At 31.0% G+C, this 19,473-nt stretch overlaps 1 protein-coding gene and 1 long non-coding RNA gene across 2 annotated transcripts in view; one reads left to right on the top strand and one right to left on the bottom strand.

Moving 5' to 3' along the window:
- Window positions 1-4,172, bottom strand: part of LOC106690800 (cleavage and polyadenylation specificity factor subunit 6) — a 20,510-nt gene extending 16,338 nt beyond the window's left edge. Inside the window, exons 1-3 of the mRNA XM_014436374.3 lie at window positions 3,921-4,172; window positions 2,192-2,356; window positions 309-536 (exon numbers count right to left, since the gene is read on the bottom strand). Of these exons, the coding sequence (XP_014291860.1) occupies window positions 309-536; window positions 2,192-2,356; window positions 3,921-3,977 (450 nt within the window). The 5' untranslated portion in view covers window positions 3,978-4,172. The remainder of the gene's footprint in view (window positions 1-308; window positions 537-2,191; window positions 2,357-3,920) is intronic.
- On the top strand, window positions 2,764-19,473 carry LOC106690802 (uncharacterized). Its single transcript, XR_001344676.3, has 5 exons — window positions 2,764-2,778; window positions 8,973-9,127; window positions 17,838-17,926; window positions 18,443-18,523; window positions 19,261-19,473. It is a non-coding gene; the product is annotated as an uncharacterized lncRNA (long non-coding RNA).

The following is a 19,473-nucleotide window of genomic DNA, read 5'->3' as shown; positions in this document are numbered from 1 at the left end:
TTCAATGATAGTTATTACAACATGTATTAAAATATAAATTCATGAGGTATGAAAAATAGTTTGATGACAAAAGAACCTTACTCATGGACTTAAAAATATATATACAAACAAAGAAATACACCTGGAAGCCTAAACAAATATATAATTCTTATCATATTAATTTCATAATTTTCTAAGCAACAATTTTATTGACCTAAATAAAAGGAGTTGTATTAACATTAAATTTTACACACGAGGTAACAATAATTAATTAGGTAAATATAAAAGATAAAGATAACAAGAATATACATATTTGATAAGATTTTTACCTTTGTCAATGCTGATTTTGTAGGGTAGGTGACAACTACATTCTGTCCATGAATATATTTGCGAGGTAAAGCTTTAAGGCATATCTTTGAACTCTCCTCTGATCCAAGAGAAATCAAGCAGAATCCTTTCGATTGCCCATTTGCCCGGTTTTCAAAAAATTTGACTTCTAAAAAATCCTGTACACCAACTGAGCGCACAGCATCAGCGATATCTTGATCAGTTGTCCACTAGAACATGAAACAGAATCTAAATATTTATGTAACTAAAATATTTAAATTATCAAAACATTTTTTTAATAACTTTAATACTATTCATTAAAAAAAAAATTAAGATGTAGGTCATGGATTGCTGAATTAGGGCTTACGCATTGGCCATACTGAAAGTTTGTGGTAATATATACTGTAACCTTTATTTAAATATAAGAAGATAGTCAGGGTTGCGGTCAAAAAAAGAACAAATAGTTTAAAACTATTTGTTCTTTTTTTGACTGCTACCCTGACTATCTTCTTACACTTAAATCTTTACGGTCAACAACATATATATATATATACACGTATATGTAACCTTTATTAATTATTTATGGCAATAGTTTTTAAAAGAGCAATCTGTTTTAAAAACTATAGGCATAAATATAAATATAATTAACAGGTCTATTCTAAAATGTCAGTAATATAAAATTAAATGTCACAATCTCTCAAGAGATCATAATATCCCAAATAATAGAAGGGAATGCATCATTCGGTACCCATAAACCAAACTCTGAATTAAGGATTATTTTATCTTAAAATTGAAACATTAATTAAAAACAAGTAGAAGAGACTTTTTAAAAAATGAGTTAATTCGAACAACACTGAAAAAGTTGTTAAGATTAGAAATCAGCGTCAAATCTACCCTTCTCACCCCATGGTAGTCTTACTTATCTAACCTTAAAAACATGCACTTATAGTGAGTATTGGTCAATGTATGGCATGTCACAATCTCTCAAGAGCATGTAACACCATGAATAAATTAAAGGGAAGGATTTTCAGTATTAATTAATAGGGATTAGTTATTTTCTCTATACATTATTTTGGGTTTTACTTTCTCTTACCTTAAAAGTCAAAGCATCAAGCATGTTTTGAAGCAATATACTTCATAAAAGTAGGTTTCTCAGCTATTGAAAAGAAGTAGCGATAAAGGTGCCCTTGGTAACAAGGCTTTACAAAACTAAAAAAATAAAAAGACGAAAAATCCACTGTACAAGAGATAATATTTAATTGTTTTTGTTTTAAAGCTTTTAGATAGTGATACAAATCACTATATCTTTCCTCTATCTTCATGAATGGCCAAGATATGGCTCTATGAAAACTCATAAGTTCTCATTTAAAATTTAATTGCTGATGGTAATAATGAGTTCCAAGGGGTGAGAGGTGATCTGTGACTTAGGTGCCAAATATAAAAAAAAAATTAGCCTAGTAGTTACGGAGAAAAGCCATGGATGGTGTACAGAGGAACTTTTTTTTAAAATTTTGTTTTAAGTGCAATGTACCTTAAAATGAAAACCTTCTAAAGGAAGAGGGATTAATTTTTGTTTTTGTTTTATTAGGAAGGTTCATTAATTCATCCAAAATAATAAACTAAAAATTGGATTTGAAGAACAGTTTTAATTGCTATGAACTGCTTTTATTATTTAAAAGTCAGCTAATATTTCTTGCCAAGTACTTCCATACATGTATCCAAAAGATAAATACAACAATAAAAAGTTTTATAACTGTAAGGCACACATATTGATGAAAACTAACAACGAACAAATATACACTATTAGATTTTAGATTTGACAAAGTCGTACTTTAATCAAGCCCCAATCCAGATGAATAGAACATTACACAAGATAATCATTTACCCATGTCAGATTTCCAATATAAAGCTGGTACTTCTTGCCAGAGTATGAAGAAGAGTAATGAAAACTCTCGGTATTCTCTTCACTGTGAGGAGTGCTGTTACCAGAGTTCTCAGTATGCGTAGGGTCCATTACATCATCATAAATATCAATTTGGTCTCCATCCTCCTAAAGAAAGTTTTAGTTAGCCTACTTGAGTCACATAATCATAGACTAAAAATTAAAAGTGCAAACATGCCTGTTTAGTTGGCGACATTATTCTGTTTGTTTACGTGGAGATATAATGGATTTAAATTATACTCACAACTGATTATTCAAATCAAAATATACAAACAAACATATGTTATAATAAAAAAAATTAAGTTTTTAAATCAACATAATCATAAAAAATAATATACAGACAAGTCATAAAGTGAAAGACGTTATAAAACATTCAAATTTATCAATACAACAAGTAAGATAAGGAACATATGTTTCAAAAATTAACTTTAGTTTTTTGTTTTACATTAGTAAATCATTTAGCAATACAAATTTTACATGTTCTTTATGATGAAATATAAAAGTAACGAACCTTTCTAAATATCTAATAGGTAAGAGTATATTTATTTATCTTTTTCTGAAGAATATTTTGGCTAATCAATTCAAGTATTCTTCAAACTTACTTAGAGAGAGGCAATAATATAGTAATATTACCATAATGAAAGATACTTAAAATGGAAAAAAGTACAATTGTTAATCTATTTGAAGCCAAGCTTAGTACAAAAGAACAGCTTTAACCAAGCCTGCCTACCTACCCACAAATTGACAAATCAATCATACTAAAACAGACCACTCTATGATTTGCTGAAACCAACCATTACTTAACATAATCAACTTTAACAGACCTTAACCCAAACCAAAAGCAGTTGTAAATTAATATTGAAAAATCACTGTAATTTGATTAACAGATTAATTATTAATATATTTAATAAGTTTAAATTCTCCAAGTTTACATGTTTTGCAGTAAATTAATTAAAACTTACACTTAAAAATACTTGCTAAAATAAAAATCATTATTATTAATTTGTCAAAAGCTTAGTAAATATACTTCCAGAACCAAAACAAACCATTCTATGATAGAAATGAATACTCAGATACAATTTTAAAAAAGAATGAAACCCAGCATTGCTTACTAAAATGCAATTTTAACTGATTATCAACAAAGCCACACGATACTTTAAAATGATTTTGTTTTAGTATAACACAATATTTTTTGTAGTTTCATAGCTAACTAATAGTTTTCTGCTTACCATGTTTACTTTAATTAAACTAAAATTTAAGTCTAATAGATCTAATTTGTCAATAAATTTGTTATTCATTCAAGCTGAATATAATTTCATGTGAACATTTCTATTTCCATTTCGCTATCTCAAACTGATGCTTTTCAGAGTTTCTAGGTTTTAGCCTAACACTTCCTGATTTCTGCCATGTTAAATCATTTATTTATATAAAAGTATACTAGATTTATCCATTAAGTTGATAAGAGTGCAACAGGAGATGTATAAAAATTAAATAAAAAGAAAATAACAATATTAGGAATATATTAAGAATTTATAACAGTAAGAAAGCCTAAAAATGCATCATCACAGATTCGTTCTTAAGTTATAAATAAAATAGAAAATGATTGGTATCCAAGCATTTGTTACTAAAATATGGTATAGTAAAAAATCAAATTTCTATTAACAATCCTTACCTGTGAATGTTCTTCATAATCTTTGTGGTAAATATCCATAGCATCTTTATCCGCCATGCCGGTCAACTATTAGCAGTGATAACTATGTTTCTCTTATATAAAAAAAAAAGAATATTCTTCGAAATGGTTTAATAAAATACAATACTTTCTATAGTATCACTATAAACACTCATCCGAACACTACTACGAAAGTAGCTTCATACAGGTAAACAAACTATATTAGGTTACCTGCACGAGGAAAGCCGAACTGTGGATTTACACCAGTGTTGCCTTATTAATGAACACTAACAAATTGAAAAAATAATGCATTTTCATATTTTCATTCTTGATAAGTCAACATAAATCTTTGCTTATAAAGATTTTATTTAAGAATATGAAATTTTAACTTATAAAATAAAATACAGAAAGCTGAAAGAACAGAAAATACTTAACAAATGTGCAGCTAACTAAAGGTGTATCCATGAATTATTTTCATTTGACCGCAAAAAAATAAACAATAAAAAAATAAATTGATTAGGTTTGATTTATAAACCTACATATTATATACCTATTTGATTTAAATTCTCACTGTCTTGGAACTACATTGGAGACAGGAATCCTGTTGTTTTCGTGGAATCCGACCGACGGTCAATGATGGTTAAGAAAAAACTGCTAGGGAAATTATTATCCGTCAAGCAGTATTTGAATCTAAACATTTTAGGTTACCTCTTTGAGGAAAGAGTATGATGGAGGTAGTAAGCTTCCAGGGCGAGTGAGGTCTATTCCTTTCGTAGGCGTGGCATCCGGTAAGTCATATTAGACAGTTGAGAGTTGCACCTCGTATGCCGGAAATGTCTAGGCAAGGGTATTAAAAAAATTTAAATAGATGAAAAAATTGAATTACTCAAAACGAGCTCACATTTTGTTGTTGATATTGCTTTTTTGAATTATTATTAATTCTCAGTCACTTTTTTGTTGTTTCTAGAAATATTAATTAAAAATTCACTAAGTTAATTCAATTTTATATTCACTCTTTACTTTTTAGAACAGTAATATTTTGGGATCCTTAATATAAGTGTGAGCAGAACAGAGAAAGAATTACTCAAGAACGGCTTAAGGGATTTTCGTTGTAGATATAATAAATTATTGGAAAGAACATTTACTACAATTTCCACCCTCTTCACATTAGCAACGGTTTTACAGATAATTACATTAATTTACAAAATCCCTATTAACTTCAACGTAAAGTTGCCTTCAAGGGGCGTGGCCTAATCCCCCACCCCTCAGCGTCATTTTTGCTAGGAAGGCGAGAAGGGTTATGGCACCCTTCTTGCTTACTTAATATATAAGAATAAAATTTTCTTTTTATCCCGGACGGCGTGCGTCCGTCCATCTCTCCTACTCCGAATCTACTAACTCAACTAACATGATTTTTTTAATTTATTTGTGTCACAATAAGTTACATAATGAAAACAGACAATTTTTCCTTTCTAAGAACATTAGTCAAGGTATTTCAGATTTAGAGTCTAAACCTCGACTAATGTTCTTAGAAAAGAAGCGGGATTAAGGAAAGAGGGCTTATAATGATGCCGTAAACAAGAGACTTTCTATCTATAAAGAAAAGGTAGAACATTTTTAAATTCTTTTCATAATTAGTTACATTTTAGTGACTTAGATCTACTATTAGTTCAGATAAATTAGTTGAAAAAAGCCAAAAAATAAACATTCAACAAAGTGACGTTCCCTATACTTAATATCACCTGAACATAACGAGCATAAAGGTCCCACGATTTTGGGAGATAGTGGGTAAATGTGATAAAAACAACATGTTTTTGCTTATATTTGACAAAATGTTAGGTATAATGAAAAATTAAAATATATCAAATTTAAACGTAGGGAACGCAGTGGCACAGTGGCAAGGCGCCATGCTAGTAACTCCAAGGACCGGGGTTCAAATCCGGCTGTGGCAGATAATCATTTTCTATTACACTGTAGCCGTGAGTCAATCCTGTGGGTTCTGAAGCCCTCCTGGTGGGTACTCCAAATCAGGGAAAACTCTAGCAGTTGTGCGTATTCTTAAATAAAATCAACTCCTTGTTTAACCTTCGGTTTAAAAACAGTACTTCCTTACAAAGTACTGAACACATAATCCTTCATAGGTCGTTATCCTTAATGAATCATTCATGAATAAGGGTCGTAACTATGACATTTTTAGCTGTAGTTTTATCCATAGCTAATTTTTGCCCGTCTCATATAAGTTTGCATTAAGTGTGAACTTACATAGAAAGCTAAACTACTATGATTAAAAACCATAATTGAAGACCTATGAGAAAACCAGTTTTATTAAATGATATTTTTATTATGAAGGCTGAAAATTAATTTTCCAACTTTTTAAATTTACCTCAATTTGAACGTTTAGAAAAAATATTGAAAGGAGTAAATATTGTAATGTTGAAAGGAGTATTTAAAATATTCTTCTAAGCAAAATACCCTTCATAAATTCCCCAAAATTTCTCATGGCATACTCTTCCGCTTTGCTTTTTAATTATGTATTTACTTATAAATATACCAATGACCAAATAAATAACAATAAGTCAAGTTAGAAAAACCTAACAAATTTTGATTTTTTTAAATTGTTGAGGTGAAAAAACTTCCAAATAGAATATAATCTATTCTATATTTTTCTTGTACAACATTTTGGGACAATTATTCCATGCTCGTGTACCTTTATAATCCTAAGATTAAGTTATTCTTATCAACAATTTTTATCTATGTTATATGTGTATATTTAAAATTCTTATCATATTTACCACATATATGCCACATTTTCAAATTCCATATTGAAATCGTGTCATCTATATAATCATAGTTTATAATTGTTTTACACCTTCATTATTTAAATTACTGCCTTTCACTATTGGTGCATTCATAAAAATTTTGATTAATAATATATAAGTTGTATGTTCATATTGATCAGATGTTTGTTTTATATTTAAAATAATAAATGAAGATATATAGTATAATATAAAAAAAAAGAAGATATTCACAACAAATTCAGACAGGAGAATAAAATGCTACTGACTACTGGGAGCCTAAGTTAAAAACAATAACACTGAACATTCTCTATAACAAGGTTATTCTAGGGAGATTTTTACATAGTTACCTAAAGCCTCTGGTTACATTCGTCTCTTGCGTTTACTTTTTTTTTTTTGGTTAAATTCGACTTTTCATATGTTAATCAATGCCTTACTTTACCCCAAATTTTCCAATATTAAACTACAAATTAAACAAGAGAAAAAATAATAAAATGAATAAATATTGGCATACATACACATAAATGTGTATAACATGTTAAATTCAGTTCAAGTAATAAATTGTATGCAACAAAAATCAAAATTTGTCCCAAAAAAATAATAATAAAATGTGGGATTTTATGCAGAATAAAAACAAAAAATGATCAAAATTGTGGGAAAATCAGTTTGGTCTCTTGTTTTAACTTTTTTAAAAAAAATTATTTATTTCAATTTGAACCAAATTTAACTGTTCAAACATATTAAGAAAACCCAATTCTAGGGCAAATTCATATTTTTGAAAAAATTTTAATTGAAGGGTGTGAAATGTCTTAGTTTTCAATTAAATAGTTACAGGCAATTCTCCAATTTTGGTGTTCTTTCAGTTACAGTACATTTTAAGAATGATCGACCATCTGAATGTGAATACATTTCTGTAAACATTTCTCTACATAACATTTAAACATACAATTTTCTGTAATCGTCCTTGGGGTCAGCATTTCCTACTCACTTTGAGATTCAATCATTACTTGATATCTAATCATTAATTATTTCATAGAGGTTGTTTCTTCACTCTCCAGCCGTGTCACAAAGCTGAACTGAGAATTTCAAGTCAATGGTACCAGTTTATGTTGTAGTAAGCCTAAAAAAAAAAAAAATGATTGCCATATTTTTAATATTCCTTTAAGTACTTGTGTAAAACATTATTTGAATTTCACATGGAACTCACAATCACTATAAAACTTTTTACCTCTGACTCACAGTTTTCGGTTGAGTTCATTGATTTTTAGAAGACGGTTGTGGGTACAACCCACAAAAAGCTTGGAACCCAAACGGACTAGCACCGAGTAGAACGCCGGAAGATGTAATTCATTATGTATGAATTAAAATTTAACATAGCATGTGTACTGGATGAGTGTATCGTTACACAGCCATGCAAAACATCTTACAATTGCAAGCAGCCATATTGCTCAGGGCAAAGGAGGGTGAAAATAAATAAAAGAATAAACTTTTAAAATGAATCTTAATTGATATACTATATTTGAGTTATGGTGTTATAACTCAGGTTGTGTTATGTATTTTGTTGGCTTAAAAAGTTCTAACTTCATACGTTAAATATCGAATATTTTATTCCCCCAATAAGAGAAGTTCAATTATATAAATCTGAGATAGGTGATATGCCAATAGTCAAATTTAGGAGGAAAGTAAGATGAAGATTTCTTGGAGAATTAGTATTCCTAGATTTGATGAATGATATTTTAGTAAGGAGGTAGTATAGATGGCGGTTTCATGTCTCAAATGCACTCTCGACAGTTGGATATACGCATTGTAATACAGCGATCTTTAAAATGATTTAGAAAATAATTCCTAATCATAAAAAGAAATATTATTCAAGTATTCTTTAATTCATCTTTACAATTTTTAATTAGTATTCTAAATTTAAGCCTAAGAATGACAACAACTTTTAATCGTCTCTTTGCGAATGATAATAAAATATATTTTCAGTTGTGGAAGGTTGTTGAGTAATAACCAATATTGTTGCTATGTCGATTTCAGTACGTACGTACGCATGTGCATATTTCTTTATAAAATCAATGCATTGGCCTGTTGAAATCGATACGTCTGCGCGTTGTCATTGTACGGACGTTACATTCCCAAACTTGAATTTTTAATTCAGTTTTACTTAATGAATTAAAACGAGTTAACACAATTTATATATTAATACATTTATTATCAAGGTATTCATTATTATTAAAAATATATGAACAGTGGAATTATATAGTACGCAGGACTCTTATCGATGAAGGGAAGGTCCTTCTAAGAATTGAGCTATTGATCCATCCTCTGGTCCTGCGCCAGGAGAACAGGAGTGAGGCACAGGTTCCAGGATCTGTCTCTTCTTCTCCAGACTCTCATCCAGGCAGGACCTCTTGCTCTGTAAGGCTTCTGCAACTATCAATATAGATAGTCTATCACTTTTCTTCTTGATGTTTTTCATCTCCATGTTCTTTTATTTTTTAGTTGATGCTTTCTTTTAGTGACAATGCTACTTTGTTTTTATTTAATTTCTTTTCTATAAATTGATGTAACACTAAAATAATTTAGTCAGAAATAAAATCATTATGGAATACTCATTGTGTTTAACCCAATAGAAGCAAATTAAACTAGCAGACAATATAATCTTTCATCTTTAAAGAACTAAATGATCATAGACACTGACACTTCTTGAATTCAATGAACAAAATTAAAGAACACTGCTAACTTTTATCTGTGTTTCAATATCTACTATACCTCCGTCTCACCAGTTCTTTTTGGTTTTTCACTCAACTATTGTTTTTATAACAATGCATTTTTCATATAATTAAAAAAAAAAAATCTAATCCACAGTATATTTTATCAAACTTAAATGGCTGGATATTCTAAAACATATATATTCGTATTAATAAATTACATTTATAATTACACATACCTGTATGCTACTACTGCATGAACTCCGTGGACTAGATAGATCAAGTTTCTATTATCCATTTTTCATATAATTTCATCATCATTCATATAACTTTTAAGAATAAAGTAGTTATATTATATAGCATTTAAGCTTTTTTTTTATTTAATTTAAATAAAACAATATAGATATTGAGGTTTCAATAAGTATATAAGTCTATTAAAATAAAGTTTTTTGGTACACATAATGTATTTAAAACTCATGCAATTGTAATTGGTAAAAGTAAACACTCAAGGATGAATTATATAACCGAAAATAGATAGGAGGAAATACTTTTAGAAATATAGAAATTAACATTCATGATTTAAAATATTAAGATTTGATTCTTTACTACATGGCAATGAAGTAATACAACCTAAAAATCCCATATGGTTGCTAAATCTAATCCTCATATCCTGAGATCCAGAGAAATAAAAAAAAATTAAACATTTACTGTAGGCACATTTCTTTATTTTTGGTCGACAAAATCATAAATCACTTTTTCAAAGTCTATTTATTAAAATATATAATATTCTAACAACGTCAGCGATAAACTCCCCATTAATTAATCATACCTCTCTGTTAACTGTTCGTTTAAAATTATCAATAACAGAAGATGGGAAGCGAGGCCCTTACGGAAGGCGGGGCTCTGGCCTCGGGTCCAGTGGTTCTATGTGATATGGATTATTATTAATTAATGATAAGGATTACAGGATTGGGTCCTACGTAATATCATAACTCAAAATAATTAGCAATGATTTGTGCCATACGAAATACCAGATTCAAACACTCGCTGCAAGGGTGTGGTCGAAAATGACTGTTTGAATCTGGTATATGGTATGGCACAAATCATTGCTAATTATTTTTAGCTATGATATTACGTAGGACCCAATCCTGTAATCCTTATAATTAATTAATAATGATCCTGCTTATTATTACCTGCTGGTCTGAAATGGTATTTGAATCTGAAATTATGATGCTTTCGTATTCTAGTTTACAGGAGATGCCCATGATGCAGGGATCTACCTTTACATTATTATTGAGTAATGACTGTGATTTATCAAAGAAATGTACGAATTTCACATATCGGTGCAAATATGGGTGTGGTTAAAATGGTGGAATTAGGAGGTGGGATGGTCAGATTGCCAGTTATGGTCATGACATCAAGAAAGATTCAATACAGTATTCATTGATAAATTACAATTCTGTTATTTTGCATAACTCTTGGATTTAATTTTGGATTGATAGTTTGGTCGAAAATGACCGATTGTTTGAACCTGGCTTTGGTATTGTTAAAAATTATCGCTTACTGGTCACTGATATGACATTAAGTAGTAATATTGATTTTAGCAACGATAATGCAGCCTCCGCATTCACTTTATCTGTCGTCGTTACAAAGTCAAAGTAGCGTATCTGCAAATTTGTCTATGTTTGGTTTTGTAATAATTAAACGAGGATTTCGATTCACTGCGCGGTGCCAAAAAGACTTGACTGGACGTGCGACGTAACTAATTAAAAATTCAATACGATCAATCGTCGTGTATGATAATTAGAAAATAGCTGCTATCAAAAATATATAGCCCTAATTCGAACACAGAATGCTCTTAGAAATTAATAGTTACGTAACTTTGGTTTTGGACCTACGATGTAAGAGTTGATCTGAAATTATGATGGATCGGAACTTCTGGTAAACGGTTATGGGGTATGCGATGTAACACAGTCATGGGCGTACCTAGAGGGGAGCTGGAGAAGGTAGCTGTTCCCCTAGGAGTGAAAAAAAAAATTTTTGTTTTAAACAAACAATAATTGTAATAACTAATACAGCACTGCAACAATTATATATATTTTTGGCTTCATGCTCCTTTTCCGTGAGTTAAAATGTCACAACCTGATTGACTATGGCTTGCCCCCCCCTAGTTTTGATCCTGGTTACGCCCTTGCAATCACTCATTAATAATGATTGATCTTTATTAAATAAAACAAACGAAATATCAGTGCAGATATGGATGTAATTGAAACGTCAGAATTTGGAGAACAATTGAAAGCAAATAGTAGGTACCCATTTATGACCATGCCCAATCCGTCATCAATTAGTAAATAAAAACTTTTATTTTACTTGGGCTTACCTATATATGGAATACATAGTAGGGGGAAATATTGCAATGGTTCGAAATTTCAAATTCGCTTTTTCGGCGGTAATACACATTATGAGGTCACACAGTCCAAATTAACCAAGTTTCACAGAATAAAAGCCTAACCCAAAATTGAAAAATTGTACGAAACTGGAATTATATATTTAAGTTGGGTAAATGTTTGGGACGTGACAGTTATAACTTCTTTGCTAAAATCGACCGACCAGAAGTGCCTCATTATGAATCGATTTTTCACATTTTTTCGATTTTATCTAAAATGGATATTGATTAAACTGGGAATGCCAAGTAAAATTAAATGTTCTTTAATATCAGCTAGCTCTAATCCCAATTGAAATAGTCTGACAGAGCCTAAATGACAATACATTAAAAAATCTTCCCCTAAAGTACCCTTACTTTTTGATTATTTAAAAAAATAACAGTTATTATTATTAGCAATTATAAGAAGTGGATAAACCCTAAATATTAAAAAAGTATATATGAATAACTAAAAAGAAAAATATAGATTCGGGAAAAGCCGAGACAACCCAATCTTTGACCATTCCCTCACCTTGTGTGGATCTTTCGCGAATGCATAACTGCTCCGCTATCTTTTTGTTAAACTGATGTAGTCTTGAACGGAATAAAATTAATATATGTTATTCCCACTTCGATAAAATATGAATTTTTATTTTTTTAAAAAATACTGATTTTTTATCATGATTTTCACTTTACCCGGGCTTTAGTTATTTATTTTTTTTTTTTTCAAAAATCACAATAACTTCCCTCGATCCCACGAATCTTCACAAAACTTGATGTATGTAGGGTACTAAGGGAAAGTTGTGTGATACGTTGCACCGCACCACATTTTTTTGTTATGAAATATATACCTTTACGGATTAATGACTTTCATAAGATCTTTTATTTTATTTATTTATTTCTTAATGACCCCCATCCTGGTCATTTCTGATATATGGGGGAGTTATCTAGAGGTGACCAACCTATTCTAACCATGGTGGAGACTCAAGTTTTTAATTTTGCGGTACTGCTACGAAATGAAAAAAGTCAACATCCCCGCAGTTCTCAGTTTACTATTCTTAGTAATAACTTCTAAACTATGCCTCAACCACCTAAGCACGGACGGCCCTACTTTCATAGAATCGAACTCTAATCATCAGTTCAAAATTACTACTATTTTTGTACATTGGACATCATTTAATAATTAGACTATAAAACCCCAACTTTTGAAAAATTATGTTCCAGCATTCAAAAGCCATTCCCTCACCTTGTGTGGGTCAACGTTTCCGACTTTGCAGATCTCTCAGAAGACCTTAGAAGAAAATTACAAATTTGGGACTTAAAGTAAAGTAAAATGGGAGGGTAGGGTTCTCAAAAATGAACGCTCACAGCATCTTCAACATCCAGGACGTCCGGATAAGTCACCTCACGATTCAAGTGCGGATGCACCGACCCAACTACATCACGTGGATTTACCGGCGTCCTAGAGGGTCGGTGAGAGAGCTACAGCACCTTTACATCTGTGGGGCCAAAACCAACCATTGGCTAGAGGGAGATTTTAATGCTAGTCACAGTCTATGGCACAACCCCAATGCGAACCTAGCAGGGAGACAATTGGTCAAAACCGCCTTCACGGTAAACCATCTCATATTTCACAAGCATTCATAATTTCCGCCATTTTGGGACTGAGTCGACATCAACAATAGACTTTCTGCTGACCAGACAACAACACCGGGTCACAGGTTGCACTGAGATGGATTTAATCACGTCTGATCACCGGCGACGGAGAGATCCAATTACCGTGAAGCCGACTAGGGTTGGTTCAAAGGGAAATATGCCATAGGCTACAAGAAATATCGACTTTACGTACCACCGAAGATGTCGACACATACATCGATCACTTCACACTAGCAGTCATATAGTCTGCGAAGCTAGTCATATCCCTACATATCGCCCGAAGCAATCATATTATATAAACTTTTGTAATCACTTGCTATACCTTAAATGACTTGTGCTAAACAGGACAACACTGATAGAGAAAGAAGATCAACAAAGAAAAATTTCAATCCAAATCAGAAAGAACATGAAGCGGTGAAATCAGTGAAAAAGAGGAATTAAATTGTCACATAATTTTTTAAGTCGGTCCTAGTGGTGAGAGGCATACTAGGAGTGGTAAAAGGCATGTACAATTATAAATCACCATTTGGAGAGAAAAATGAATCACAATGAGTAATTATTATTGTGTTTACTATCATTTTTACATGTAAATATATATAATTTTTTATAATATATTATAATGTTAATCATACTAAACGTACACTGTAAAGAAATATGTAACACTAAAAATGTAATAGATAAATATACAAGATAATAAGATAAAATATTTAAGAACAGTAAAATTTAAAATGTCCCTGAGTAAATACTCCTACTCATCACAGTATTTTCTTAAGGTACATTTTTTTATAAATGTAATTTTTTTATCTAAAGCAAAGAGACACAAGACACATATATTGTGAGGAAGGTGTTGGTGTGTATTTAATAAATTACAAGAAAAAAATTGATTAAATGAAATTAATTTAAAATAACGGGCATAATTTATGAATTAATCTATGCACGAAGCTCCATGACATTTTAGGATAAAAAAAAGGATTACTACTTCAAACAATATTTTATATACTCCTTTCTTCTAAGTGTGATGTTTATTTTTTCTAAATCTTAAGTGTTGGTAGTTTTCAAATTTTAATAATAGATTTTTGTAGTACAATAAAGGAATAAAAATCATAAAATTAAATTTCTCTCAGATTTTTGTGTTTGTAACATTTAACACACGTTCACCCCCACGTCTTCAGTTATCTGGGGATGGATGGTTTTGAATTAATTATCGAATTATTATTTTATAGTATAGTTATGTACTGTACTTATACAATCCATACAATGTGGTGAAACAGACATACAATTCTTTTAAGAATATTCAATATAATGTCGAAAATTCCCGTTTTAAAAACACGTATCTTTTAATTTAGTTAACTATAATGACCAAGTACTTTCCATTGAATAGAAAAAAGTTAGTGATGGTTGGTTTTGGCCCCACAGGTGTACAGGTGCTGTTGCTCTCTTACCGACCCTCTAGAACGCCGGTAAATCCACGTGATGTAGTTGGATCGATGCATCCGCACTTGAATCGTGAGTTGACTTATCCGGACGTTCTGGATGTTGAGGATGCTGTGAGCGTTCATTTTTGAAAATCTTGGCCTCCCATTTCTTGAATTATATTTCTTTGTGTAGAGGTTGGAGAACATGGCGTTCATTTGCATCACCAACTGTGACTGTTCTGAGACCAATACTTGGTGGAGTGGTTCGGAATCCTCCATGTCTTCTGTTATTGAGTCTCCGTCGGTTTGTGGTGTGGTAGTGGAGCGCAGTTTCTCTGAGTAGGGCGCACTCTCACTATCCTGGCAGCCCTCCTTTGAGTTGTGGCAGGTCTGTTGTTGCCTACGGTAGTCTTCTTTTGTTCCGCTAGCTTATTTTTCAGGGCTTCAGCCTGTTCCAGCAAGGTTACTTTTGTTTCACATTGCCTAAACAAAGCCACGTGGTCTTTGGAGCAGTTGGGACGTTTAGGCGGACTGGTCCGAGGACAATCACTGATGTGGTATTCCCCGCAACGTACGCATAGCAGTGCATAGCCGCAGTAGTTCTTTGTGTGGCCGTATCGCTGGCTTCTGAAGCACTGTTGTGGGTCACTTTCTTTTTTAGGTGTATATTTCACAACCGTCAATATACATTTGTTAACGTGGCAAACTTTCTTCACATCTTCAGTAGTTACTGTTGACAATAGGAGAGAGGGGGGTCTTTTTGCCCTCTGTATCTGTCTGCGCGCAGAAGTCTTCGGACGTCTCTGGCGACCTATGGCCTGAATGCTTCTCCCACATCTTGTATGGGTATGTCAAGGTCTAGATTTGTTATAACATACGTGCTTCAGCGGTGCTTTTCCCTAATCTTTGTGCATAAGTTTGATGCTAAACATAAATAGTTTTCAGGCCCGTTACAACACATTCTCTCATAGAGTGTATGGGTGTATATATGAATACCACCTCTTGCAGGCTTTAACAAGTAATCACTTACTTTTAATTTATCTGATAAGTTTCCTTTAATGTGACGTCGGGTTCCTTTAATGTGTGTCTAAAAATATTATGTCTTTAAAAATTAATAAATCATAATGCATAAATAATGCACTTGATAAGCCAATCTATTATATTGGTCGCATTTACAGTGCATACGTACAGTGAGAATAAAATTGGTTTCTATTCAATGGAAAGTACTTGGTCATTATAGTTAACTAAATTAAAATAGACGTGTGTTTAAAACGGGAATTTTTTACATTATATTGAATATTCTTAAAATAATTGTATGTCTGTTTCACCACATTGTATGGATTGTATAAGTACAGTACATAACTATACTATAAAATAATAATTCGATAATTAATTCAAAACCATCCATCCCCAGATAACTGAAGACGTGGGGGTGAACGTGTGTTAAATGTTACTAACACAAAAATCTGAGAGAAATTTAATTTAATAATCCTTATCCTAAAATGTCACGGAGCTACTTTGTGCATATATTAATTCATAAATTATACCCGTTATTTTAAATTAATTTCATTTTATCAATTTTTTTCTTGTAATTTATTAAATACCTTTATTGTGGCAGTTGCGGGTCTTTTTTTCCGGAAATTGAAATTTTAGAATTCTCGATATCAATTTTGTTACTTAGCAGAGTTTCAAAGTTGTATAATAATTCAGAAGCTGGTGGCAACAATAAAGTAGAACTAATTTCATAAATTTATAAAACCATCTCATATGACTTTTAAAACTGGCCTTCTGGTCAGACGCCATTTTTCTAGCTAACACTCCGATTAATAAATGTATTGATCGGAAACATCTTCAATTTCACTGTTCTTAAATATTTTATCTGCCTACGAGATTCTTCACACTTTTACAAAATATGTTTACTTTATTGTCATAGTAGTGATAATAGTCAAAGTAGTGAAAAGTAATGTATTGAAAAAATACATTATTTGTATATTTATATTTTACATTTTTAGTGTTACATATTTCTTTACAATGTACGTTTAGTATGATTAACATTATAATATATATGTTTACATTTAAAAATGATAGTAAACACAATAATAATTACACATTGTGATTCATTTTTCACTCCAAAAAAAAAAATGTCTATTGCGGATCTAAATCTATGGTGATATATAATTGTACATGCCTTTTACCACCCCTAGTATGCCTCTCACCACTAGGACTGACTTAAAAAATTATGTGACAATTTAATTCCTCTTTTTCACTGATTTCACCGGTTCATGTTCTTTCTGATTTGGATTGAAAGTTTTCTTTGTTGATCTTCTTGCTCTATCTGTGTTGTCTACCTTTAGCACAAGTCATTTAAGTTATTACAAAAGTTTATATAATATGATTGCTTCGGGCGATATGTAGGGTAGTGTCGAGTATGACTAGCTTCGCAGACTATATGACTGCTAGTGTAGAGTGATCGATGTACGTGTCGACATCTTCGGTGTTACGTAAATTCGAGATTTCTTGTAGCCTATGGCATATCTTCCTCTTGAACCAACTCTAGTCGACTTCACGGTAATTGGATCTCTCCGTCGTACTTAAAGAAAATACTGTGATGAGTAGGAGTATTTACTCAGGGAAATTTTCAATTTCACTGTTCCTAAATATTTTGTCTGCCAACGAAATTTGTCACACTTTTACAAAATATGTTTGTATTGTTATTTGTTTATAATAGCCAAAGTAGTGAAAACTAATGAGTCCTTTTGCTGGTTGCAATGCTACAATAATAATATAGCTTTGTCCACACTCCACTAGTAGCATACTTCAAATGCACAGTATGAACAGTTTTTTCCTGTATCTTATATTAATATACTTCATCTAAATATTTCATACGATTTTGATCTTTAAATTTAGTTATTTTATTTTTTCAGGTGGTGTTTAAACATAACAATGATGTAGCACAGAATTATTCACAGTAGGCTGTTTGCCTTTGTGCATCAGCATCTACTGCTTGCCTCAGGTAATTATAAAAATGTGATTGTATGTACATATACATTATATATGTATTTATAAGAAAGATACCATTTACTCACTGTGAAATTTTTAGTGGTGATTATTTTTATGTTATAGATATGCAATAAGGCTAGGGTTCGAAAACTATACTCAAAAACTATGCATTTTGCATAGCATTGTAGATACTCATTTGAAAAAAAAAAAAATTAAATTCTTTACAAGAAAATAAAAAATCATGAAAATAGGTCCAGTATTAGTGAAGACACAGCATATTTGACTTAAATAGAGCACATTGGAGTACACAAATATATATATTTTTGAATAATTCAAAAACTAAACTTTTTCTAAAAACACTAACTCTATATTCCTAACGTGACATTACGAGAAATTCCGGGTACTCATACTAAATACATTATCACATAAAATTGAAAAAAAAGTTAGCTATTCATAAAAAAAAGTGTATAATTTGTTTTGAGGATCGTATATTTTGTATGTTGTGTTCATGAATAGTTACCATTTTCAGGAATGGCATACACTGAGACAATTCATCTACAAGATCCTAAGATGCTCTACTTTTCTGGCATTGAAGGAACACAAATAGAAGGTAAACACTTAATGTATAAATAAACAACTCAAAAATCTAAGTTTTAAGAAAATGAGAGTTCAAAGATTTTAAAATATGTAGAAGATGGTCAGGGTTGGGGTCAAAAAAGAATAACAAATAGTTTTTAACTATTTAATGTCCGATGTTTCGTCCTACTTTGCAGGGCTTCCTCAGGGCTAAAAAGATACAAAAAACTATTAAAAAATTACAACAATAAGTTATTATGACGAAGCCCTGCAAAGTGGGGTGAAATGTTGGACATTAAATAGTTAAAAATTATTTGTTCTTCTTTTTTGACCCCAACCCTGACTACCTTCTTCATATTTTAAGTTATACGGTCAACTATATGTATATATACTTATTATTTAAAGATTTTAGTTTTATATTATAATTCAATTTTGCCTGATATGCAATTCAACTGTTAGAATAGTGATGTAGTTGTTCATTAACAATAGTATGTCATTATATGAACCCAAAAGCAATAAGAAACAACCAGAATTTTCCTTTTTTTATTGTTTGAAAATGCACCTCTTTTTAAATTTTAGTATTACATGGAGAGTGTAATATGGTATACAATGGTAATATGGGATACAATTATTAATATCCCTACCAGTTTTGTATTTTTGAACTAAAGCATAACTTCAAATTTAAGAATTGGATCAATCATTTTAATTATAGTTAAATTAGTCAGACAATTATTTACCATTTAATTAATGTTTTGTTTTTTTCTTTTCCAGCGAATTCTTCCACCTCAGTTTCACAGGAATAATGGCAAAGCTACAATTTGAAAATTAAGTCCCAAGTACTAACATCTAGAGTTTTAATCATTTCAATCAAAATTTAAAATCATATCCACTTGAATATAATAAGTAAAGGGACTGAAACAGCTATCAAACTATCCAATCAATTAATAGTTTCTCTTTCTTCATATTAAATGTTTCCTCAGAGTC

Source organism: Halyomorpha halys, unplaced genomic scaffold (assembly GCF_000696795.3).
Source record: "Halyomorpha halys isolate HHAL.00 unplaced genomic scaffold, Hhal_1.1 Scaffold1876.1, whole genome shotgun sequence".
Classification (NCBI taxonomy): Eukaryota; Metazoa; Arthropoda; class Insecta; order Hemiptera; family Pentatomidae; genus Halyomorpha; species Halyomorpha halys.
The sequence above is the reverse complement of the archived record's forward strand: the minus strand, read 5'-3'. Positions and strand labels throughout refer to the sequence as shown.